We start from the raw sequence: 26,109 nt of genomic DNA, 5'->3' as shown, positions 1-26,109 counted from the left end.
TTGGCTCTGAGGGCAACAGGGAGAGGTTAAAGACAAGTGAAAGTCATTCTTTTGAGGAAGCCTATTAGGTTTTGGGGCTTCCTTTGATAGAAAGAGAAACACCTCTGGAAATACTCCCTCCTGTAGTAGTCTTAGGCATAATTTAGTGCTTTTCCCTTGTTCTGGATGCTTTTCATGTAAATGAAGCTTATGTCCCTTAAAAATAGTCTGCCCTAGAAAAATTTTCTGATCTAAGAAGTGAATTAGAGTAAATAATATTTCAGAGAATCTGGGGCAGAAAGATCCTCCATAAATTCAGGTGAAATGATATTGAAGAATGGTAGTTTTGGTGTTCTGTCTCTTTCTGTGATGTTTTGCTTTTGGTCTCCATCATGTGATTGGTAAAGCAGCTCCTTGTATTTGCATTATGACGGAAAAATCTGAGCTGAAAGGAATCTTTTTATTACCAATTTGAAAATTAAAATTTGATAGGGTCAATTTAGAAGCCATAGGGTAATATTTAAAACAGTTTCACACTTTTAAGTTTTCTCGTTTTTCTCATTTGCTTGTTGGGCATGATTTGAAGGACAGGTGGGGTCACACTGTCAGATCCCATCTGAGCAGTGCACCCCAAAAATTATGCTGGCCCCACAAGTTTTGTTTTATGTTTCAGAAAGTATCCAGCTGACATGAAGGCATCACTTCTCTGTCTGAAAGATATTCCGTAAAAGGAAATAGTGGGATCATGGATCTTCATGCTTCTTTGTGGCATTCATTTTAGTTACACAACACTAAGCATGTACTGTAAGGATTACACATGTATATCCTACCCAGGTCATAAAACCACTCTCATTTTCCCAATTGCAGAGGATGCAACCAGATTTAAACCGCTCAGAAAATATGTTTATGAGAAGCAAATACACCCAGCTGGGGACTGTGTACTTTACAACATGGGAGCTGGCAGCTGGGGAGCATCCTTCAGTGTTTTTCCAAACAAGATCATCCTTTTGAAGGGAAGATACTGAGAATCATGAAGACCTCCCTGTTCTACACAGGGGGCACTGAGGATGGCAGAAGTCCTTCATACCTCTGTGCCAGTGCATTTCAATCCCAGTCTGGTGTAACTTTACATGAGAAAGGGGCAAGACCTGGTACTTCAGTTTTCCTTCACTCCCAGGCTCAGTCTACCAATGTCCGTTAAACAATTCTAGAAGCTCAATTAAAATGAGTCATTGGTGCCATGAAGACAACATGAGAGCCTGATGATGGTATCTCAAGACAGAACCAGGGCTGTAGAAGTAAAAAGTCCCATAGGCCGTTTAACTACCCAACGTCACCTTATCTTGCCCAAAAGTTTCTTATCATGGTGTTGGTTTTGAGGGTTTTTTTTCCTGAAATGGAGTAACTGGGAAAAATATATTTTTTATTTAGCACATATTATTCTGATAGAGTCTAAACATTGATCAGTGTAATGACTCAAGTTTTCATACAGTTCTAATACTTGAAATTCTCAGAAACTAAGTTGCTCATTTACCATGTTGCTCCATGCCATTAGCCAAGCAAGTACTTGCCCTCATATCTTCTTTGTGGAGTTACCTTAAGCTATTTAGAGCACTTTGGAGTATTTCCTAACAGCTGGTAGCAAGGTGATCCTGACACTTTACAAAACCCAAGGAATTTTCAAAGCAGTAACTGGGTGATCCTGGAAATGTGATAATGCAAAAAAGAAAAACATATATTATTTGTGTTTTCAGGTTGAACTGGAGGTACCCCAGCTATGCCGCTTCATCCTGAGGACAATGCATTGCTCCCTGAGGGAGACATTTGGAGTTGACACTGAGGGAAGGGCTATTCTGAAGAAGTCCAAGAACTCTGAGGAGTTTGCAAATGCCATGTCTGAGTAAGCAATATCAATTGTCATCAGTACTTGTGACCTTAACATGGAACAGGCTGCAGTGTCAACAGTCCACCTTGATTATGTTTTCCTAGGCATGGAACACATTTCATGATAACATGGTAGATTTATAAGCTGGTTCCACAACAAAATTCTCCCTGATACCCTTTAGGGCTAACATAGTTCCCAATTGCCAGTAGGGAAGGCTTTTTTACATACAGCATTTTCACCTGGAATGGCATCTTCATTTCTGTCATCTACATCAGGAAGTTGTTGGGTAGTGCCCCAAAAGATTATTGCAAGTGTGATTATTGTTCCTTCTTGTAAGCACATACTCAAATGGCTGCATGCGGCTGGTTTAAGATCATTTTCCTTTGCTAACAGACTGTGCAACAGAAAGGCATTTGAGACTGAAGTCCAGATTTCCACTCCCAATCTCTAATGGCCTGTGTAGCTAATCTTTTCCTTACTTATCTGCTTTTGTAACTAATTTCTTCTACTCCCTCGACCCAGCTAGTCTCTAGTGCTTCTCAGTGCATATTTCAGTCATGCACCTTCATGCTTCTTTCAGTGCCTCAGTAGTCATACAGGAAACAATTAAGGTTTTATTTAAAGACTCCAACTAGTAGAGAATCCTTCCTATCATTTTGTAGCCTGTTGCAGTAGTTAATAATTGCCTCATTCTAAAAATTTACTTATCTCCTCTCCGAATTTATGCAATTCCAAATTTCAGCCATTGCTCTTGGTATTTGCTTGCCCTTAGATGATGTAATCTGGTGAAATCAAAATGTCCTTGGTTAGAATTTTGCTGCATTACTCGTAATACTTTCTGTGAGTAACAGCAGTGAATAGTAAATAATGACAGACCAAGATAAACATGATGTTTTATCTATAGCCCAGCAGGTTATTGATAACATGTTCTTCAGTGTGTGGCTTTTATACGATTTCATACTAATGTTGTTTCCCTGGGGGACAGGAATGAGCTAAAATTCAGCATTCAGGATGGAACAAAAGTCAAGCTGTATCCAGAGAAGGATGAGCCTCTGAATGTACTGAATCTCAAGAGAGGTATCATCTCAGCTCTCCTTGTGCCAACAGAAACAGTGGAAAACATAAAAACAATTCCAATGGTAGGTCTTTTGAAAGCATTCACTTTATTGTGTTAACCAATGGAAAAAGCTCACCTAGATAGAGTTATTCCTGAATATCATTTTCAAAAGGCCTGGACATTCAGATCAGAAAGGGTGCCTTTCAACTAGATCAGAAAATGTCTGACAACATGAGCAGAGATGCTGACTTCTTTTCTCTTTCCAGGATACAGTATACGGAAAGTGTGACAGTGAAGTTGAATTCAAATCCAGAAAAGGAAATGTTGCAGAAGATATTTCAATTACCAGATACCTGAAAGGCTGCGACAACTTCAGTCCCATCAGAGATCATGTCAGCCCTATTGCCATTGTAAAAGGACTAGTAAGTATGCCATTAAAAATTATATAATGTAACATGCACACCAGCACTTAAAACGATAAACAACTACTACCATGACTAAGTTTTATATTTATTTTCTGAAAACTTAGTTTTTCTGCACCCTTCCATTAGATCAGACTGTGGTATTGTTGGCCATCAGTAGAGAAAAACAGATGCAGAGCAAGCATGTAATTACCTTCTTTCACGTTCTTCTCTTTTTCGAAGGAGAGCTTTTCATATATGGAGTTAGTACTGTTAATTATTTGATAACCTATCAGAGCATAGCCAAATTTTTAGTTTTGTGGGTCAAAATTTTCAAAAGTCCAATTTTATCTAAAACATGGAGTCCACCAAAACTCTAAAGTGTGTGTGATGTCCAGGAGGAGAGGGCTCTAATGCCCTGAAGTAAGTGGTTTGACAAACTGTTCAGTCTACCTGTTAATCCACAATGATCAGATGCAATTGCTTGCACGAATATTGTCAGATTTCTTTCTGATATGATGGAATCTGTGCTTTTGGGTGTTTTAACTAAAAACCAAAAATATTATTTCATATAATGCTGAAAACACATTTTATAATTTCTGCCACTTCTACAGCTTGTTGTAGAAGTCTTTAAAATTTGTGTCATGAGACTGAAATTAAAGAGAGCATCAGTTGTTAACAGGGGACTGAACTACTCCAAAAATTACAAATTGGTTTTATGAAGGAGCCTTTGTTGTAGGCAGCAGGGGATCAATCATGAAGTAACTACTAACCCAAACACCTCAATATGGCCTGAGGGAACATTTCAGTGGGATTTTTGCCTGAGAAGAGACTAAAGTCTAAAGATTGTTACTGGCACAATTTTGTCTTTGTGTAAGAATGATTCCAGTTATGCACCTTCGTTTCCAATATATAACTGTTAATCTTACAGTAAAACTGTGTCTGCCTTTCAAACTATCATTGTTTCCTATTCTGCTCAGACTGCCAAATTGTTTATTTTATAGAACAACCCACTGTCTACCCTTCTGAAGAGCACTCAGTTCTGTCATTACAATATTGATGCAAAGAAAAGGCACATAAGAGATGCTGTCTGCAGTGAAAAACACCTGTTTCTGCCTTCCTCATACAAGTAGGTTGTTCACTATTTATCATTACCCTTTATTTACAAATATCCATTTTAAATGGTGATGTGTCACATTTTGTCCTGACTTCATCCCTAGATATACATTTTGGTTTTAAGAAGGCAGGAGGCATGTCAAGACCTCCCAAAAACATTTGGACTCAACTAAAGCACTGATTTTTTTTCTTTCTTTCCTAGGAATCGCTATGGTGTGATGACAGAGGTCAACCAGACCCTGAGGCTTGAAGATACCCCAAAGATCACTAACAAAAATTTTGATGGAGGTATAGCTGCAGTTCTCAATATTATAAATACAGAGACGAAATATAAATACAGGGACATTTTTTTAGTGATTTTTTTTTTATAATGAATTAATTAAAGATGAGGGACAAAATAAATCCATAATTTTTAAGGAAATTTTATCAATTTAGTAAGGAAAAAGTTTGAGTATAAAATGGGAAAACCTGAGAAGTTTAAAAACACCACTAATTTAAAATAATCTTGGTGTTTCCATTTTAATTTTAGAATTCTTCTTTATAGTTAAAAAGGTATAATTTGCATGAAGAGTCTTTTAGTCTTACTGGAAATTAGTTTAATGAACCCTTTTCAGCTACCCATAATTTCTTATGCATCTTTTAGCTTCAGTGCCCAAAGTAAATAATCCATTATTACTATATATTTTGTTCTGAAATGTACTTTTCTGACCTGCAGTTGTTAATCCCAGTCATAACATATTTCTTATAGCATATATTTATTAAAAGTTGAAAAAGCAAACTATGCTAATATAAGAGGTGTTAAGGAATAATTGTCATGAAAATGTAAAAGAATGTATGCAAATATTCAACTTTTTGGACAATTATATTAAATTCCATGCCATTATTTTTGTAAACTGTTCAGCTATTAAACTTCTACAGTTATCATATAAAATAATGTGCAGGCTTTTTATTTATTCAGAATGTATGACAAAAGATAAAAGTTAACATAACTCCCTGATAAAGACATAAAGAATGCAATTTTTCCAATTTCTAGATGCACTGGAAGAGAAGGGACTTGCACTGGAAAGTACAGATGCCAAACTCCCCAGGCAGGGTGATGCTGTTCTGAAAACCCTGCAGGAACTGCAGAAACTTACAGCCACCCAGGAGAACCAGCAGAGAGCAAGACTCTTTTACAGATTTGTTTCTGGGCTGAGAAGTTTGCATAACAGCACTCTTGGCCCACTTGTACCAAAGATGATGGAAACCTCAAGGTATGTTACAGCAGTTCACAGTGCAAGAACACCACATCAATGCCATGGCAAAACCATGCTATAGCTGACGATTTGCTGCAATTATTATAAATTAGAGGTGTATTAGATGTAAAGAGTGGCTTTCAGAAAGATAAGTATTATGAGAACTATACAGAGAGGAAAATAAGGGAGGGAGTGTAAAATCAACTGTGTGTGGCTGACACGATCCTTTGGACGCGTTATTATAGCCAAATATCTTTCATGCAGTTTTGCTCAAGGACAATGGCTGTAATTCCAAACTTCCAAGTGTGACTTACAGCAATGAACACAGTTTTGAGTGTGAGACTTTGGGAGACATGGAAGAGTACTATTGTTTAGTCTGACTCTGCCCTCCATTCCACACCCTTACTCTTTTGTCCAAGCTGGACTTGAGCCAGTTTACATATTCTTTATGTCCTCCATCTGTAAAGGGACTAGAGACTTAGTCTGGGTCAATGAAGTAGATTATAATACTTAAAGTTGTGGAAAATTCTGTTTTGAAGGAAAAAAATATATGTCCATTTAATGATGATATTGTTAATACTTACTTGTTGTTCTTATTTAATTGTGTTATTACTATAACTTGTAAAACTAAGAAGCTTCTTTTGGTAAGCGGTTTCATAATTTGCTTCCAGTCACACATAAGCTTACATCATTTATATTAAAACACCTTAATAAACCCGTCAAATGTTTATTTCAAATGGTCAACATACAGCGAGAACTACAGGGAATTAATTAATAGAAGTCATCTCTTCACCTTTCAGCTCTGTCACCGTCCAGGCCCTGGCCCAGTGTGGGACTCCAGAGTGTTACAGTGCAATCCTTCAAATCCTGAGAACTGGAAACGTGAATCCACTCGTGGCAGATCTGGTCACATACACCCTGGGACTGTTGCCTTCTCCAACTCCACAAAGAATAAGGGAAATTCTTAACATGGCCCAGTATCAGCCAAGTAGAGCTTCATTTTATGGCTTAAGTCATTCTGTTACTAAGTAAGTAATGATAGCATGCAATTGTACAAAATAACCTCAAAGAAGCATTACAGTGCTTAGAGTATCCCCCAAGAGTGTTCATTTTTAGGGGATATTTTTATTCTCATTAATTTTGTCTTTAGGAATAAAATATAGACATTTCCCATTTTCCTCTTCTGTTTCTGATGTGTTTATCTATTTCTTTAGGTTCTACAATGAGAAGAAGATTGTGACAGAGGAAATAGCAGATGTTGCAGACTTCATGGTATCCCTGCTTGGCACTGATTGTTCTGGGGAAGATGAACTTACATACCTCACACTTCGGGTATTTTTATTTCCTCCTTTCCTTATGCAGGCTATTATTATATTACTGTATTATATTATATTAATTATCACATATATTACTCTGCTTCTCTTGGTGGAGAAGTGTTTATCATCTTTCTGTGTTTTCATCACTGACAGGCTATTGGAAACATGGGTGCAGTAATGGAGAAAGCTAAACCCAGTGTGAAATCTTCTCTGAAGACATGTATCAGAAATGAAGCTGCATCACTTTCAGTTCAGAAAGCAGCCATCCAGGCATTCAGGAAAATGACAATTGCTGAGGAGGTAAATTGATCACAAGAACCAGGATAAACTGTTCTCAGGTCACCTTGACTCTTCACAGGAGTTATTGAATATACAAAGCTATTCCCATTATTCCGACTCTGCTATCTCCCTTTTAGCTGTCTCCAACTTTTTCAGAGCCCCTTTAGTAAATTTCCATACATGTATCTGAGAAGCCTCCTGACTTAGTGGGTGTTGCTCTTTTGAGTTAGTTTCTTTGCATAGATAGTCTCAGTTTAAATGGGAAGTTTGGATCTGTTCCTTTTAGTGTCTGAAATGGAGTTCTGCTTATTTAAAAGTGATGTTAACCAATTAATTAGCCCAGACTCAAATGTGTTTAACTAAGGAAAAAACCATGTCCCTATTTTATGCTGGCATTTTATTGTCATTGTTAACAGTACTGGGTAGATGTATGTTTACAATGCAGTGACATTACAGCATCCCTTACAGAATGGGTGTCATTATACAGAGCATTTCTGCTCAGTATGGTGAGATAGTTTCAATATCAACAGATTTCTTCTCTAAAATATATGCTTTTGTTTCCAGACAAGGCTTAAAAAGTCTGGGAGACTGGAAACACCTGAAATTCATAACCTCAGTTTCAGTTTAATAAATTTGAATTTTTTAATTATTAATTAGTTTTAAACTATGTTTTTAATTTTCCTGCAGCAGTAGATTTTGAACACCTTCTTTTCCTAGATTGAATGATTTTTTTTCTTTTCACATTTTGAAAATTTATCTGCATTTATGTTTCCCAACAATGGAAAATCAGAACTCTAAAGTAAAAATGTGATCTGTATGTATAAAATAAGAAAATAAAGGGTAAAAAAAAGAAAAGGGGGAAAAAAACTAGGGATAAAATAAATAAAAAGAAGTATTAGAAAATAAAGTATAAGAGAGACTATTTACAAGATTATTTAGTGACAGGGTAAGAGCGAATGGCTTCAAACTGGGAGAGCAGGTTTAGATTAGACATGAGGAAGAAATTTTTTACGTGAGGGTGGTGAGGCTCTGGCACAGGTTGCCCAGAGAAGCTGTGGAGGCCCCATCTCTGGAAGTGTTCAAGGCCAGTTTAGAGGGGGCTTTGAGCAGCCTGGTCTAGTGAAAGGTGTCCCTGCCCATGGCAGAGGAATTGGAACTAGGTGGTCTTAAGGGTCCCTTCCAACCCAAATGATTTTATGATCCTCCGATTCTATGAAAATCAGTTTTAATAAAGCCATTACTTCTATAATGTTTTCTAGCAAAAGAAAATTTAGCAAAATAACTTCAAAGAAGCTGTTGTGATAGGTTGTAGCAATAAGGTACAAAAATAGGTATGCAGTCGCTAAAGACTTGGGCTCAATGTTTCTTATGGTTCCCTTCCAATTCAGAATATTCTGTGATTCTGTGATTATTTCACCCTGTATAATCTCAAAAGGGCTTAGCAATATCATCCATGAGCCAGTTCATCAATGCAAACCTTTCTTTATTTATATAGGACCGTTCAGCTCTTCTCAAAGCATTCCAAGAATTGGATGCACCCACAGACAAACGTCTAGCATCCTATCTCCTAGTGATGAAAAATCCCTCCCCAGGTGACCTCGCAAAGATTTTGAGAGTCGTCACAAAGGAGAAGAACGAGCAAGTGAAAAACTTTGTTGCCTCACACATTGCCAACATCCTGGACTCCGAAGAGCTGGGCATTGAAGAGTAAGTGAAATTTAGGTGTTTATTGATCTCATTGGAAGAACAAAGTTTTGACCACAGTTGCAGTAGTAGTTATCTAGCAATGGAGTTTTTGATTGCTTTTCTTGCTTATTTGAACAAGCACATCAGCTGAGTAAACTGGCTTTGTCAGAGCAGTGCCAGGTTATAGTCTTTCCCTTAAGTCTTATGTTTACTGTTAATTATGTGCAGAGAGATATCCATTTGCAATCAGCACAGCTGTATGAATGTCTGCAAGAGGCATAAAAAATCCCTTAACTAAGACTAAATGAGTGTTTGGAATATATACTAATCATACTTTAATTGCTATCCTCTTCCCTAGTCTAAAAAGCCGAGTTGAAGACGCTCTGAAAGGAAATCAGCTTCCAACAGCCAAAGATTTCAGAAAATTCTCACAAAATTATCAGATTTCAAAAAGAGTTTCTGTACCTGGAATTGACCCCATCTCTGCCAAAGTAGAAGGAAATGTGGTATTTGACCCAAACAGCTATATTCCTAAAGAAACCATGCTGAAAACCACCCTGCATGCCTATGGATTTGACCCAAGCGATGTCTTTGAGGTACAACAATTATCAAAAACACTTGCTAGTGTTCAGCTGCTTTCTTTCTCATTTCTGTTTTCTTATAGCAACTTTCTGTGAATAATGTACTGTTTTTACAAGCCTTGGGAGAAATATAAAGATCATTGTGACTACAAGGGGACTTTGATTTGGTCTCAGGGGGCTTTAGAGCAACCCATCCGTTATGTGATGTCACTTACTACTGACTGGATGGACGACCCTGTTGAAGTTATTAAGGGGCTCAGGGTAAAATGAACCCATCTGTAACAAATTGACTTTGTGCTAATGAATCGTTACTGGCCCACTGAAGTACTCATAGTAGATTTTAAGTGAGATACAACCTATGCATAGGTTTTTTGTTGAACCTCACCACAAAGATAAAATTAATTAAAAAAAGTAGTGTTCTGTATGTTCTCTTAAGAGTCATGGGCTTCTAGGATACACTTTAAATGCATTGTTTGCTCCCCAGAAAGTCTGTTTGTTGTAAAGTTCCAAAGAAAAGGGGGAAGTGTCTCAGTTATGCATTGTCCTTTCTGTTCATTTCAGCTTGGCTTGGATGGAAAGGGGTTTGAACCAACACTGGAAGCATTGTTTGGAGAGAAGGGATTTTTCCCAGACACTGCAAGCAAGGCCTTGTACTGGGTTGATGGCAAAGTGCCAGAGCATGTTTCCAAGGCACTTTTTGACTATTTTGGTTACTCACAAGATGGCAAGCAGGATCAGGTACAGCTTGAGAACATTCTCTGTGCAGCACGGCATTCCCATTTTTATACAGTAGTTACAGCACTTACTGCTTTACTCAATACGTTCCTTCTCTTCTGGTGAGATAAACAGAAATCCGTAATGCTATTTGAGAACATGTTTTCTTAATTGTGTTTGGAGGGCCCTTTGTCCAGAGAGAAGTCTGTAAGTGCATGTGCAGAATAGATGATATTCACTAAGTTCCTGTTCTAGATATATGATCTTGCATATTTCTTATAAATCTCTTTTATTGCTGTCTGACTGAATTTTCAGGATATCGTGAAAGGAATAATACTTAACCTTGAAAAACTGATAAAAGAATTAGGCAGCAAAGAAGCTCCTGAAGGAAGAGCATATCTGAGAATCCTGGGAGAAGAACTTGGGTACATGAAACTCAATGATTTTAAACTGCTGGGAAGCTTGATTTTAAAGAGTGTTAAAACTCTTCAGACTGTTCCTGAAATGGTATGTTTCTGATGCACCAATATGCATTATCAATATTTTTTTGTCTACCAGATTTTTTCTTAAGATTTAGGTAGTATTTAACTATTATGTAAAAATATTTGATACTAGCATGAAAATAAAATTATTTAAAATAAAATATCCAGGCTTAGGTTGAAGGACTCGGAGAAATCCGTGAAGACTCCACAATAACCAAGTGGAGTCCTCCTGGAGGATTGGTGAGGGTAAAGAAAAAAGGAAAGTTCAGATCATATTGTATTATTGAGATATCTACTGGAACAATGTCCAAAATCTTAGTACTGGTTCTTAAGTTATATTACTAAATTTCTAATTATGAAAATATATGTTAATATTAAAAATTTCATCCTTGTCATGTTAAAAAGAAAAAAAGATGTAGTATATTTTAGAAATTTTTGGTAATACTCTCCTTTCATTAAAGTAAAAAATGCTTTGCCATTGACTTTGGGGAAGCCAGAATGTTATGTGGTATCTAAACTATTCACCTTTGCATGTGTATGTTAAGGTTTAGCATGATAAAGGTTTAGGTTGACACACAACCTGTGTGTATCAAAGCTGGTAAAAATATCTGGTATTCATTTAAAGTCCAGATTTTGCTAAGCAGTCTTAAGTACATTTTTTGAAGCAAGGAATCTATAGAAATAATAGTCTCTACTCCATATGAAATTAAATTTTGAATTCTCAAGTTGCAGTCATTCTGTTTTTAAAGTACAAAATGTGCATATTCCAAAGTGTGGATTTTTTTGTGTTCATTTCCTTGTTTGATTCACAGATTGCACAAGCCATTGCAAAAGGCATTGACAGGGATCTATTTGTCCACTACATATTCATGGACAATGAGTTTGAGCTTCCAACTGGAGCAGGTTTGCAACTGAAGTTTGCCTTTTCTGGAATAGCAACACCTGGGGCCAGAGTAGTTGCAAAGCTTCATCAAAAAAGCGTAAGTCCCAATAGTTGTCTATATTTTTTCTCCTCCCAATAATCTACATTTTCATTTATGGGTAAAACTGTAACACCAGAAATATTTTAAAGATTGCAAAATGTTCTTGATATTAAAAAAACCCCAACTCATTCAAGGTCTTTGGTTAATTTGTGGATGACATTTAGATTAGATTAAGATGCAATGCACATAAATTATGAATGCCATAGAATTTATGAATTAAAAGTGTTTCAGTCACTCTTTAAAAAATAACCCTTTTAATCTGTTACTTTCTCTCTCCCTGCACTCAAACTACAGCAGTAGAAAAGCTGCAGTATGTGGATTTGGTGTTCAAGCCAAAAAGTTAACAGAACATTTTGTTGTGGCCAATTCGAAGTGAAAAAATTTGACTAGCAGTTAAAAGAAATATTGAAAATTGAGTCAAGTAAAATATTTTTTCACCTGAAAGGAAACATTTTAAAATTGTAACATTGAAAAAGCATGTGACACAAAATTACTTATCTACTTAAAATTTAAAAAACTAAATATTTCTCGTCCTTTACAGTTCTAATAACTACCTTGCACTAATCTAGTCAATATTTCACAAAAATTTCTTAGTAGTTTCAGTTCATCTAAACTTTTAATTTTTTACCATATGTAAGATTTAAATAAAAATAAGAAATAAGTCCTCAAATTTAGGACTTGTTGCCCTTCAGTAACCTTTGGAATCTTTTCCAAATTTGCATTTTGTCCCTTCTTTCTTGATGGCTAAAGCAAAACCTTGAAAATAAGCTGATTTGTGTTTAGAGAAATTCAAATCTTGGATCTATTTCTTTTTTGTCAGTTTGCTCACTGTTTTTGAAAATAGCTAGTATTTTTCTTACAATGGAAAACTGACTCTTGTCTTCAGAATTAAAAATACATGCAAGTAGCTCCACGTATAAAATTTTTCTAAAGCATGAGTATTTTTACATTAAAATAGGCAGGGATCCTTGGCGTTATCATCTTGCTGAATTTGTTATATCACAGTTACCACTTATATGGGCCCTTTGATTATGTGATTTGGGAACAAGATTTTTTGAATGGCAAAATCAACTCTATAAAACTTACCTCTGTATTATTAGGAGTGTTATGGGTTTTTTGTATAACCAGCAAGATATATTGGGCAAACGAATACCCTATTTTGTTTTTATTAAATAGGTGCAAGCAGATCTCATTGCTAAACCTTCAGTAGCAGTTGAGTTTGTGACACACCTGGGTATAAACATGCCTGATTTTGCTGGAAGTGGTGTGGAGATGAATTCTAATATATTCCATGAATCTGGAATTGAAGCACATGTTAGTGTAAAAGCTGGACAACTGAAATTCAGCATTCCTGCTCCGAAGATTCCAGTAAAGCTCCTCAGTATCAGGTAATGAGAACTGAATGAGAACTTTCAAGGCTATGCTCTTCCTTCTCTTCTTGGATTTTGTTGTGGTGGAATTGAAAGGCTAGGGCAGGCACAGAGAAATTTTCAGTTCAGAAAAACCCAGACATTCTAAAACTGGGATAACTTCTTTTGTGAGACAAGCAAATATGCCAGAATAGTGAGGACTCAGATTCACGGCTTACAGATTATTTGTTGCTATTTTTGAAATTTTATACAAGACTATTACCATTTCCATTAATTTTTCTTTCACATAAAATTATTATAATAGCAATATTTTAAATTTAATTTAAATGAACTACTTACATTAATTTTAGAGAGAGCAAATGCCTCAATACATTAAATTATAATTATCAATAATAATACCTACATCATTTAACACCAGATGTTATTTCAGTTAGCCCCTACACTGATAAGCAAGTTGTATTCAGAAATAACCTTGTTAACAGGACAATGTCTGAACACCTGTCCTGGGAATAAATGACTGACTTTTCTGTTCCAGCAATACGCTGCATTTGGTGTCTCCAGCCAAAACTGAAGAGATTCCAACTCTGATAGACAGCCAAGTAACCTCAACTTCTTGCAAGCCTTTTATTCCTGGTCTAAATTTCTGCACCAAGTTACTACACGCTAATTCCACTGACACAGAGGCAGCTCCATATTTTCCCTTGACTGGAGAATCCAGGTAAGTCATGTCAACTTAAACTATGTTTATTTTGTGCTAACTACCTTCCCTCTTAGTCTCCAGTAGTCTCTCACATAAAGATTACCTTTAAAAATCTTTCAAAATAGGCTGGCAACAGCAGGTCAGAAAGAGAGCTGGTGAGAACGGTATGATTTCTTCTCTTTGTGGTCATGGACAAAAAAGTTATTCACAAGACATTTGTTTACTCCTTCTGTAGATTTGACGTTGAATTAGTGTCCACTGGCAAAGTAAAGGAGTACTTTGCAAGTGCAAACTACGAACTGCAGAGAGAGGGAAATGACCAGATAGACACCTTAAAGTTTGCTGTCCAGGCAGAAGGTAAGAGTCCAAAAAACATGTGTGGTTTTGCTTGGTTTTGAACTGTGGCATTTACCAGAAAAGAGATTTTTAGTAATAAATCTTAATAGCATTCTTTGCAGTATTAGAATTAGTATTAGAATTAGAAACTACATTTCCTTTCATGTATGCAATCCCAGTGCAAGATTTTCATGATGAGAGGCTGATTTTGTATTTTGCATGATTTTAGTAACAGTGTGATGTTAGTGCATGGAAGCAAGGATGAGGAGATGTTCAGGGGTTCTATATAAGCAAGAGAAAAATACATTTCTGATGAAATATGGAATGAAAGCATTCAAACCATCTGTGGGATAATTTAAAAACCAAAAGTATTGATGGGTTGGTGGATCAGTCCATGGTGTGTTTAGAAGATGAGAAGAAAAGAGATGACTCAGTTGCTAATCAGACTCATCAAAAGTTATGTTAGATCTTTAGTGTGATAGAATTACCAGCTGATCCTTTTTTATTCTCCTTTAAGGAAAGTCCAAACAGATTCCATAGTTGTGAATAACCAAAGTACGTTCGTTATATTTTCTAGGTGTAAACCAGCATGAGGCCACATTGACCTTCAAGTACAACAGAGGCAAAAAGATTTTGACCAGTGATGTGCACATTCCAGATGTTGATGTTGACTTCGGTACAAACTTGAAAATTACTGATGAATCCATTTCTGGGAAGAAAGCATACACCTTTGTCTTAGACTTCAACAACAAGAAGACTCCTGAAGTTACTCTTACTGGCCAGATAAGGTAGCTCAGGAACACATTTAGAATTTAACAGCTACCATTGAGTAAGATAGCTAAAGATTTTATTGGATGTAAAAATGTGGGGAAATTTTATCTCATTTTGGAGAAATTTCTTAAATACAGAGACAGATAAACTTGCCATTGAAACCCCATTTAAAAAACTTTAAAGTATTTTATTTGAAATACATCAAATATATACATATAATACATTGTTTGATCTTTCCTACCATATGTATATATATAATTTGTATTACAAGTTCCTTGAGGTAGTTCTTCCATGTTTGCACACACATGACTACAAGAATGCATTGTACTACTGTTATTGCAGGTGTGATAATCCAAGGATATAAACAAAGCAAGGTTTGTTCAGAGAGGTATTATCTTTTACTGGATATGCTTGTCTCTAAAAAAAGTTATTACATCTCTCCATGAAGAAATCTAATGGCACTCAGTAAGAAACAAAACCAAAAATAACTGAGAGCTTCCTGTAAAAATTCCCACGCTTCACGATGAGAATATTTCCGGGAACATCTACAGGGGAGCTAACAAAAATGTTCAGCCTGCCAGGGTTTCTAAAATTGTCTGCCTCACAAGCCCATAGTGAAATGGGCTGATCACATTCTTTAATAAACCTCAATCTTCCACGGAATTCTGTGATCTTGATGGTTCCCCGGGGAGTGTTTGTCTTTGCTGTTCCTGTAGAATTGCCTCTGATATCAGTGGGAGCTTTGGACAGATGTCAGGGACCTCAATTCCCTTTCATTTTCACTAACATAATATTAGACATTTGCTTGAGTCAACAAAGTTACAGAGATATAAAATAAATGTGAATAAAAGAAAATTAAGCCCAGTGGCATCATATATTTTGTCAAGTGTTTTGTTTCTATGTGATTCATGGCCACAGTCTATATCCTGAGTAGAGAATTCAGCTTGAGTAAGGCATTCAGAATTTGGTTCAGTTATAGCTTTACCAGGACAGGTACATATTTCCATCCTTTTCACTCTTATGAAATTAACACAGACTCATAACTGTACCTACAACTACTCATTGTGTATCTGCACAGTAGCATTATAATAGTCTACTACAGACTTTCCAAAGTAACTACCAGAAGCTGAAAATATTGAATTAGAGCAGTGTTTACAAGTTTGATTCAATCTAATTTTTTATAACACCTATTATGCCTTCGCTATAGATTTAAATGCTGAAATTGCTCCTGAAAAAGTACAGTTAAATATTTTTATTCACATTTATTTTTTCTTCCACAGATATGCTGGAGTGGAAGAGGCATTGTTAAGAGGCTCCATTTCTTTTCCTCGCCTGCAAACTGACCTTAGAAGTGAAGCATTGGTTAATTACTCACCAAACAAAGCATACCTTCAGATCAGCTCAGCTGCAACAATTCATGGAAACTCAGTTTCAAAAAGAGTTCTTCTCAGATATGGTAGGGGCAAAAACATGATCCACATACACAACCTATAAATTTAAGCATCTTTTTACATTATAGTATATCTCAAAATAAAAATATTACTAATTTTATCCTTTTCTTTTAAATTCATGGTTTTTAGATGCTGAGAAAGTTGAGCTAGAGTGGAATTCAGGTGCCAGTGCTTCTGTGAAAAAACTGTCTTCTGCTTTCCCAGCTGACTTTTCAGACTACCCAAAAACCCTAGAGAAGCATGCCAACGAACTGCTGGATCGGAAAGTGGCTCATACAGATATGACACTGCGACATATCGTGTCACAATTTATTGTGGTATGGTTTTCCACCTTCAGTAGATATTACAGCTCCACCACATAGCCCTGAGGAATTCTTGCCTCCCCCATGGAAGCCAAAATAAGAACTACTTGAAAAATATCTCATCAGATTGAATAAGCTGTGTGTTTTCAACTTTGATAGAACCAGTCACTTTAGCAGATACTTAGAGTTCAGTATTTGGCTAGTCCGAATAACTTTCAGATAACTTCACTGGGAAGTCCTAAAACTTGTTATTTACTTTCTAAAACTTTTCTCCTCGTTGCAGGCAACCAACACCTGGCTGCAAAAAACATCAAAAGATGTCCCCTATGCCCAGACTCTGCAAGACAAACTAAGTGCACTGCAGGAACTTAACATTCAGAAACTTAACCTGCCTGTTATCAGCCTTCCTGAAGAACTTTTCCTGAAAAGGTAAGGAGTGAAATTGGGACAGCTATACAGGAAACTGAAAATAGATATTTGTTCATATTTTTGTGTTATTTTATTTTACTTTGGTTTTATAAAACAGCATGGATTTGATGTAGACATTAGCATAAAATTGGAATCATAACAAAGAACTTAAAGGTGAGAAATGAAATTATATATACAGAGGAATTCATGCATGTATTTAATACAGATTTGTCTTCATGCAGTATGTGAATAGATCCCAAAGTATTGTATTATATTATAAGGTGTACTGAATAAAAATACAGCATTCAACGGTCTTTAAGCCACAGAACTACTGAAGCCATGTTTCCCATAGATTTTTATCCTACATCCCTGCAGGCACTTCGGCCATAACCCTCACAGCTCTACATTCTCCTGTGCAGTCCTGTGGGACAGTTCTTCCCATTCCCCTACACATGCTGGTTAAGCTCCACCAGTAGAGCAACCTGACCTCTTCCCATGCCTGACTTGCTCAGAGGGAAGTTGTACACATATGGACTGGACGCTTGTACTAGTTTGGTCCCATCTCTTCTACCTAAAAGAGAGTTTCACAGGACTTGCATGGATGTAATTACCCTTCTGTCAAATTTCATAGAAATGAAATGCTGAAATGAATGTAAAGAACAACAGAGGCTAGTATAAGATTGAATTCCAAAAACAAATGGAGAACAGTCTTGAATTTTATATCTCTTAGATCTGTTTTTCCATGTAATATCTTTCATTGTACTAATATGATATTGTATGTTAATGACACGTATCTCTTGCTGCTATTTTGTTCCTGAGCTAAGTATAAGCAGGGAAGAAACTCTTTTTTCTCCTAGCTTGTTTTCATCTGTGCTAATAATAGGATTTTTTTGCTGTTCTTTTACATTGCTTTTTAAACCTTTTGATGAAAAGGAACAAATTTCAGAAGTTTTTGCTTATTTTTCATCTTAGGATATAGCTCTTAAGTGTAAAAATTGAAGATTTTGCAATATGAAAGACCAGTGAGGCAAACAAGAAAAGTATCTTTGCCAGCTTATTGTTCATTCAGAAAGTAGGGCCAAGTTTCCTTCTTTTTTGCCTTTTCATAATTATACTTTTTCAGCCAACAATCCATTTTTCAGTCCTAGCTCCTGGTCACATGCTTAGATTTTTATTTCCTTTTATTCAGAATAAAAAAAAAGCTGAATATTTGGATTAAACTTTTGAAATGCTTGTAATAAGAGAGATAGATAAATTCTTAATAATTTAGAATCTTACCATGTCTAATTGTAATATGATTTCATGCATTTCTATAAGAATACATCACTTTTTAAAAAAACATAATTGCCTTTTTCTGGTATTTGGCATCCTGCAAGTATGTCAGTGTTTTTGGAGGATTTATTTTTTACTTGACCTATAAGTCTCTCTGTTTATGAAATGAGAGGAAAAAACATTGAGAGAATTCCCTGATACCAAAAGTACTTTCAGTAAATTCTGATAAATGAATGCTTAAAAAAATTGACATTAATGTTTGATCATTGCATTTCTCTCTAAAACTGAAGTCAGGACATTGATAATAGGCATGTAAGTAAGCTCAGTATCATGGGCAGAGTAGGAAATCATTGAAATTCCTGTATATACTTTATGAACTTACAGTTTCTAACAGAGTTATCTTTATTTTCCAGTGAAGGCCAGGTCAGATTCAACTTAAATAAAAACAGTTTTGTAATTGACATTCCATTGCCATTTGCGGGAAGATCATCCGATGAGATATGGGTGCCGCAGACTGTTAAAACACCTCCTCTGGTAATGGAGTCCATGGGAATAAGTGTGCCATCTCAGGAATACAGAATCCCAAGATTTACTGTTCCAAAATCCTATCCTTTCCGGGTGCCTTTGCTGGGCAAGTTAGAGGTCTCTGCTAATGTGTACAGCAACTATTACAACTGGACAGCCGCGTACACTGTGACTAACAGCACCACAGAGAGAGCAACCAGTGTAAAAGCTACCTACAACACAAACGCAGATTCAGTTTTTGAGCTGCTTTCCTACAGTGTGAAGGGTAAGAATGTTTGCTAATACTACAATGTTTGTTTGCAAACCTACTTTAATATTTTATTTCCCTTGTAGCAAGTACAGTACATTTATTTGCCTGCACTCATTTAAAGACAGGTGTTGCACAATCTCAAATCACTTTCTGTTTGTTTTTAAAGATATGTGTCTGTTTATTCAGTCACTGAAGGTGAAGTCATTCAGTAAAGAATTTTAGAGTCCATATTTTCCTGGATATTCCTTACTGAAGAAAATGTCCTTCAAAACTGAAGGCACGATTCTACAAACACTTGTGTAGTTGATAAGTCGAGTGTAGGTGTATGTGTAGGTATGCCCACAATTTATTTCTCAGTCTATTTGTAAGTGTATATATATAATTGCCTTATCATTTATCTGAGTCCATATGTTGCCATAAGTGGTATTTTTAAGTTAGTTCCCCTAAAACTGCAGTTTGAGTTCTCAAACTACAAAAAGACAAACTGACTTCATTTTCTTCTAAACTCCTCACTGTGGCTGACGCATGATAAAGAAAACACTAAAATCCAGGAATGTTAGATATGGGCTATTCTTGAGTCCATCTTCTTAATTTAAGTTTAAATAATGACATAACTTTGTATCATTTCACATTATTATATTTAGTTGTGTAGAGAAAAAATTTATTTGTAGTTCAGAACTTTAGCTTCAAATATCAAAATAGTAGCCATTTTTACAGAAATATTTAGTATTTACCAAAACACTTAGGCCTTTAAAACAAAAAACTTTAAAACAGTAATTGCAATTCAAAGTAGCATAGAAGTTCAGCGGTATCAGACAAGTTCTTAAAAAGGTACAGAGGCACTTACCTTTTGTCTTCTTTTTCCTATTTCAGGTTCTGGAGAAGCATCATATAACAGAAATGGATTCATCTGTGAATATGAACATCACCTGGAGCACAGAGTCTTGACATCAGTTTTTAAGCTGTCTGGCAGAAAGAGTTCCAAACCTATTCCAGTTACAAACTACACCTTATCACTTACAGCATCAAGTCCTCAGCTTTCATTTTCCGGTGATATTTTTTCTGAAAAGATAAACAATGTGAATACCAATAACATCAAAATGGAAGGGCAGCTGGAAGTCGCTTCTGTGTTTGCAAGAAGCATTTACACTCTGTCTACCACATACAATGAAAGGAGACGGGTTTTAGAAGGAAAATCAAATCTGAAACTGGATTCTTCTTACCTTCAAGCTACCAATCAGATATCTGGCAGATACAGTGATGGTTCATTTTCCATTACTTCAGTTTCTGATGTACAAAATGGACTATTAAAGAACACAGCTTCACTGAAGTGTGAAAACAGCCAGCTGAAAATGTCATCTGTAACCAACGGGAGCTATCGACATACTGCAGGCGTCAATAAGCTTGAAATAATTTTGTCAAAGAAGATGGCAGCACTTCGATCAGAGTACCAAGCCACTTACAAGCAAATCCAGTATTTTGCCTTGTTTGCAGGTTCTCTCAATTCCCAGGATCTTGTTTTCAACTCCGATATCTCCCTGACTGATCAGAAGAATCGAGCTGCACATAAGTCATCACTCAATGTCAATCGGTATGGTCTAGCCAGCAGTGCAACCACCAACGTGCAGTTGAGTCCCTTGGCAATGCAGAGCGAAATGAATGCCAAGCTTGACACTGCTGGAGGCTCCATGTCACTGTCCTCTTCTGGGCGCTATGGGAAAAACAATGCAAAGTTCAACGTAGGTGGAAGAGTGAGCCTAACAGAAATAACACTGGGAAGTGAATATCAGAGTACGGTTCTGGGTATGGACAACAAACATGTTTTAAACTTCAGAGTTAATAGAGAAGGACTCAAATTCTCAAATAATTTGCAAGGATCATTCAAAGATATTAAGTTGGAGTACACAAATGATTTGAATATTCCAGGCTTATCCTTAACATTTGCTTCAAAATTAGACAACAGCTTCAGCTTTGACAAGTTCCACAAACATGTTTTTGACCTTCAGCTGGAGCCTAGCTCACTAACAGCTAAACTGAGCAATAATTTTAAATACACTAAAACAGAAGTTTCCAACAAAGCAGAACTCCTTCTCGAGCCTCTGAATATGAACTTGGGTGGCAATGTCAGAGGAGCCCACGGAGAAGATGAAATAAGACACGCCTACACCCTCACATGTGCTGGTCTAACTGCAGACTTCAAAACAGACACCGTGGCAAATGTTCAAGGTGCAGCAGTGAGTCACAGAACTCATCTGGATGTGGCGGGACTTTCTTCCTCAGTTACCATGAACACAAACTGTGATTCCAAATCTCTCCGTTTCAGCAATGCTGTGCATTCTACTATGTCCCCATTTGTCATCACCGCTGACGTACACACCAATGCCAATGGAAAGCTGGTTGCTGTGGGTGAACACACAGGAGACCTGTACAGCAAATTCTTGTTTAAAGCAGAGCCTCTTGCTTTCACTATCTCCCATGATTACCGAGGCTCTACCAGCCATAGCTTGAAGTCTAGAGGAAGGTACACTACACTGCTTGACAACAAAGTTCATATGCTTTTTACTCCATCAGAGCAGTCAAGTGCTTGGAAATTGAAAAGTCAGCTAAACAATAATGTATATTCACAAGATTTCAGTGCTTTCAATAATGCAGAAAAGATCGGTGTGGAACTTAATGGAAGAGCTTTAGCAGATCTCTCTGTAATGGACACATCAGTCATACTACCATTAACATCTCAAGAAGTTAATTTGATTGATGTATTGGGTCTCAGGGACAGCATATCGGAGCCTCAAGAATTCAGCATCTCTGGCTTTGTGAAGTATGACAAAAATAAAGATATGCATGTTATTAGCCTGCCCTTCTTGGAAAATTTGCCAGTTTACTTTGAAAAACTCAGGGGCGCCATTCTATCCACACTGCAGGCCATACAAAGTTACCTGAAGAACATAGACATAGAACAACACATGAAAAAATACAAGGCAACTTTGGACAAACTGCCACAGGACATTGGCGATTACATGGACAAATTAGATATCAAAGGCAAAGTTAGCAGCATGAAAAATAATTTTATTGCTTTCACAAAGGACTACAGAATAACATCTGATGATCTCCAAATTATGCTGGAAAAAGCCATGGACAATCTTCAAGAAATACTGTCTCAGCTGCAGATCTATCTGATAGAAATTGAGCAATACATCAAAGACTGTTATGAGCAGTATGACATTAAAGCACTTACTGCACAACTTCTTGATCAAATAGTTGAAACAATGACAGCTCTAGAAAACAAATATCAGGTAAGAACAACTGTAATCAACATCATTGAAAAATTGTGGGTTTTTTTCCGACAATATGATCTTAACAAAATCGGAAGCAGCACTTTGGCTTGGATTAAAAATGTAGATGATGAGTACGGGATTACAGCTAGGATACAGGAAAACCTAGAACAACTCAAGATTCAGATTCAGAATATTGATGTCAGAAGCATTGCAGAAAATTTGAAACGACAGATTAAAGCGTTTGATGCTAAAGAATGTTTAGAAAAATTTAAGCGATCTTTGCCAATCGAAAAAATTAATGAAATTCTTGAACAAATCAAAGACTTTATTCTAAATTGGATAGAGGAATATGAAGTATCTGAGAAGATCAGCGCTTTCCGTGGTCATATGAGCAAACTGATTGTAAAATATGAAATTGATAAGCAGATATATTTTTTAATTGACAGAATGATAGAACTGCTTAACAAGTACAGAATAAAAGAAACTGTCCAGAAACTGACCATCTACTTGCAAAATATCGATGGGAAGTCCTGCTTTGATAAAGTTGTTGCTTTTGTTGATGATGCTGTCAAGAAAGTGCAAACTTTTGATTATGAAAAGATGATAAAGGAAGTCAACAGGTTCCTTGATATGGTTATTAAAAAGCTCAAGGCTTTTGATTATAACCAATTTGTCGATGACACAAATAACAAAATTCGAGAAGTGACACAGAAAATAAATGAGGAACTCAGAAATCTAGAACTTCCACAGAAAGCAGAAGCACTGAAACAATATATAAGAGATTTTAGATCTGTGATTTCCAAATACATGGAACAACTAAAGGACACAAAGCTTGCTGCAATCATTAACTGGCTCAGGGAGCTCATTGACTCAACAACATTTGCTAATCTCAAAGCCAAGGTGAATGAACATCTGGAAGACCTGAAAGAGAGGATTTCTGAAATGGATATTTCCCAAGAATTCCAGTGGTGTCTTCAGAAGATAAGCCAATTCTACAATTCAGTTGTCGTATACATTTCTGACCAATGGATCACAGCTTTAAAAAAAATCACTGCGTTGGCTGAAGAGTATGATCTAAAAAATTGGGCTGAAAATATAAAACAGTTTGTTGAAACTGGATTTAAAGTCCCTGAAATCAAGATGGTTATAGTCACCATACCTGCCTTTGAGGTTAGCCTCCGAAGTCTTCGGGAAGCAACATTTCGAACACCAGAATTCATTGTCCCACTGACTGATCTCCTTGTCCCCTCCTATGAGATCAATATTAGGAGACTAAAGGACATGAAAATCCCAATGAAATTTACTACCCCAGAATTTAAAATTCTAAATACCTTTCAAGTACCTTCCTTTGCAATTGACTTGATTGAGATTAAGCTTATGATTGTGAGAACAATAGACAAATTCATGTCTGCTGAGTTTCAGTTACCATCTATCGATGTCTATTTGAAAGATCTGAAGATGAGAGATATGCCTTTTTCTGACATTTCTTTCCCAGAAATACAAATGCCTCAGTTTCAAATACCAGAATTATTGATTCCAAAGCTAAATCTAAATGAACTCCAGATTCCTAACATAAAGATACCAGAGTTCCAGCTCCCACGTATCCCACATGCTGTGACTGTCCCTACATTTGGCAAATTATCTGGTGCTTTCAGAGTCACCTCTCCATTCTTCACACTGTCTACACAAGCTGAGCTTCATAATACTACAACATCTGCAAACAGTCCAGAATTTGTGACCTCCATTTCAGCTCAAACGACATCCAAATTAGACTTCCTAGTTTTTAGTGTGATTGCAGATTCACGTCTCCTGGCCCCTGACATGAAGCAGCTGAACTTTAAAAATGCCATGAAAGTCAACCATAGGTTCCTTAAGGTTGATCACACCAATGAAGTGGTATTTTTAGGGACCTCAGTAGAAGGTGAAGCTGAAACTAGAGCAAACTTACATACAAAGAAAAATTCAATAGAACTACAGAATAATTTAATGGTCAAGCTGCAAAGAAAAATTTGGATGCAGAGTGGAACGGCATATTCCCACAGACTGAATATTCCACAAGCTGATTTCTCCAGTCAAGCTGATCTGGTCAATAACATGACAACAGAGATAGAAGCAGGATACATATCATTTACCTCTGCTGGTAAAGGAAACTGGAAATGGGCTTCACCTAATTTCTCCGATGAAGGCACTCATGATTCACATGCCACTTTCAAGGTTGAGGGCCCCAGTATTACATTTTCTGCTAACAACAGAATAAATGATAAATACCTGAAAGTCAACCAAGCTATGAGATATGAATGTCATTCCTTAATGTCTGCAGCACTTCAGATTCAGTCTGAAATTGAGTCACAGCGTGTGGGACGTAGCCTTCTGAACGTGAAAGGCACAGGAGAGCTTCTAGGAATGGAAGTAGAATTAACAGGCTCTCATAATGCTCGGCTCCATGGACGGATTACTGGAACTGTAAATAATGAGCTTTCCTTCTTGGCAAACCCCTCTGAAATTCGTCTTTCAACAAACAATGATGGAAATGTGAAAATCAGCTTCCCAATGAAACTGACTGGCAAAATTGACTTTCTGAATAACTATGGGTTTGCCCTCAGTTCTTCTGTTCAGCAGATCAACTGGCAAGCTACTGGCAGATTCAATCAGTACAGATATTCCCATAATATGTCTGCTGGCAACAATGATGACAGAATTGAAGCTCATATCGAAATGAATGGAGATGCCAACCTGGACTTCCTAAATATTCCTCTAACCATTCCTCAGATTCAGATTCCCTACATTGGAATCAAAACTCCTCAGCTGAAAGATTATTCGCTGTGGGAACAGGTAGGCCTGAAGGAATTATTGAAGACAACAAGACAATCCTTTGATTTAAATTTGAATGCTCAGTATGAGAAAAACAAAGACATGCATATAATCCCACTTCCTTTAGCAAAAGTGCATGAAGTACTTAATAAAAACATCCTTTTGTTCAACAAACACTTTGAGAAAGGAAGAAATGCAGCTTTAGATTTTCTCACAAAGTCATATAATGAAGCCAAAACAAAATTTGACAAATACAAAATACAAACATCACTGAACAAACTACCACGGACCCTCAGGATTCCAGGATACACCATTCCAATTGTGAATATTGAAGTCTCTCCTTTCACTGCTGAGATGCCAGCCTTTGGTTTCACTCTTCCAAAAGAAATAAGCACAAGAGGATTCACAGTCCCAATTATTGGCTTTTCAGTTCCATCTTACACACTAGTCGTACCTTCTGTTGAGCTTCCAGTCCTTCATATCCCTCAGGACCTACGCACACTAAAGCTTCCCAGATTCAGAATCAACAGCTCAGCAAACCATGTCTTAGTTCCTGCCATGGGTAACATTACCTATGACTTCTCATTTAAATCCAGTGTGATCACTTTAGCTGCAAATGCTGGGCTGTTCAATCAGTCGGATATTGTTGGACATCTCAGTGTCTCATCCTCTTCTGTCATTGAAACTCTGCGATTTAAGCTGGATGGTTCAACAAGTTTGACAAGAAAAAGGGGGTTGAAGCTGGCCACAGCATTGTCCCTGAGTAATAACAAATATCTAGGAGGAAACCATGATAGCACTATCACTCTCTTAAAGAGGATCATGGAAGCTTCAGTGGCAACAAATATAGAGGTCGATACACCAGTTTTAAAAATTAATTTCAGCCAAGAACTTTCTGGAAATACGAAATCTAAACCCACTCTT

The 26,109-nt window shown here is 36.6% G+C and overlaps 1 protein-coding gene across 1 annotated transcript in view; it reads left to right on the top strand.

Moving 5' to 3' along the window:
* The window catches only part of APOB (apolipoprotein B), a 35,967-nt gene that overhangs the window by 3,541 nt on the left and 6,317 nt on the right, over nucleotides 1–26,109 (top strand). The window contains 24 exon segments of the mRNA XM_017744921.1: nucleotides 847–917; nucleotides 1,683–1,879; nucleotides 2,850–3,003; nucleotides 3,188–3,343; nucleotides 4,327–4,451; nucleotides 4,641–4,726; nucleotides 5,472–5,691; nucleotides 6,474–6,701; nucleotides 6,888–7,005; nucleotides 7,143–7,289; nucleotides 8,764–8,975; nucleotides 9,313–9,550; nucleotides 10,097–10,273; nucleotides 10,565–10,756; nucleotides 11,544–11,711; nucleotides 12,891–13,102; nucleotides 13,620–13,802; nucleotides 14,020–14,141; nucleotides 14,698–14,908; nucleotides 16,172–16,347; nucleotides 16,472–16,659; nucleotides 16,928–17,073; nucleotides 18,738–19,114; nucleotides 19,973–26,106. Coding sequence (XP_017600410.1) covers nucleotides 847–917; nucleotides 1,683–1,879; nucleotides 2,850–3,003; nucleotides 3,188–3,343; nucleotides 4,327–4,451; nucleotides 4,641–4,726; nucleotides 5,472–5,691; nucleotides 6,474–6,701; nucleotides 6,888–7,005; nucleotides 7,143–7,289; nucleotides 8,764–8,975; nucleotides 9,313–9,550; nucleotides 10,097–10,273; nucleotides 10,565–10,756; nucleotides 11,544–11,711; nucleotides 12,891–13,102; nucleotides 13,620–13,802; nucleotides 14,020–14,141; nucleotides 14,698–14,908; nucleotides 16,172–16,347; nucleotides 16,472–16,659; nucleotides 16,928–17,073; nucleotides 18,738–19,114; nucleotides 19,973–26,106 — 10,238 coding nt within the window.

The sequence above is a fragment of the Corvus brachyrhynchos genome, unplaced genomic scaffold (assembly GCF_000691975.1).
Source record: "Corvus brachyrhynchos isolate BGI_N302 unplaced genomic scaffold, ASM69197v1 scaffold116, whole genome shotgun sequence".
Taxonomy (NCBI): domain Eukaryota; kingdom Metazoa; phylum Chordata; class Aves; order Passeriformes; family Corvidae; genus Corvus; species Corvus brachyrhynchos.
The sequence above is the reverse complement of the archived record's forward strand: the minus strand, read 5'-3'. Positions and strand labels throughout refer to the sequence as shown.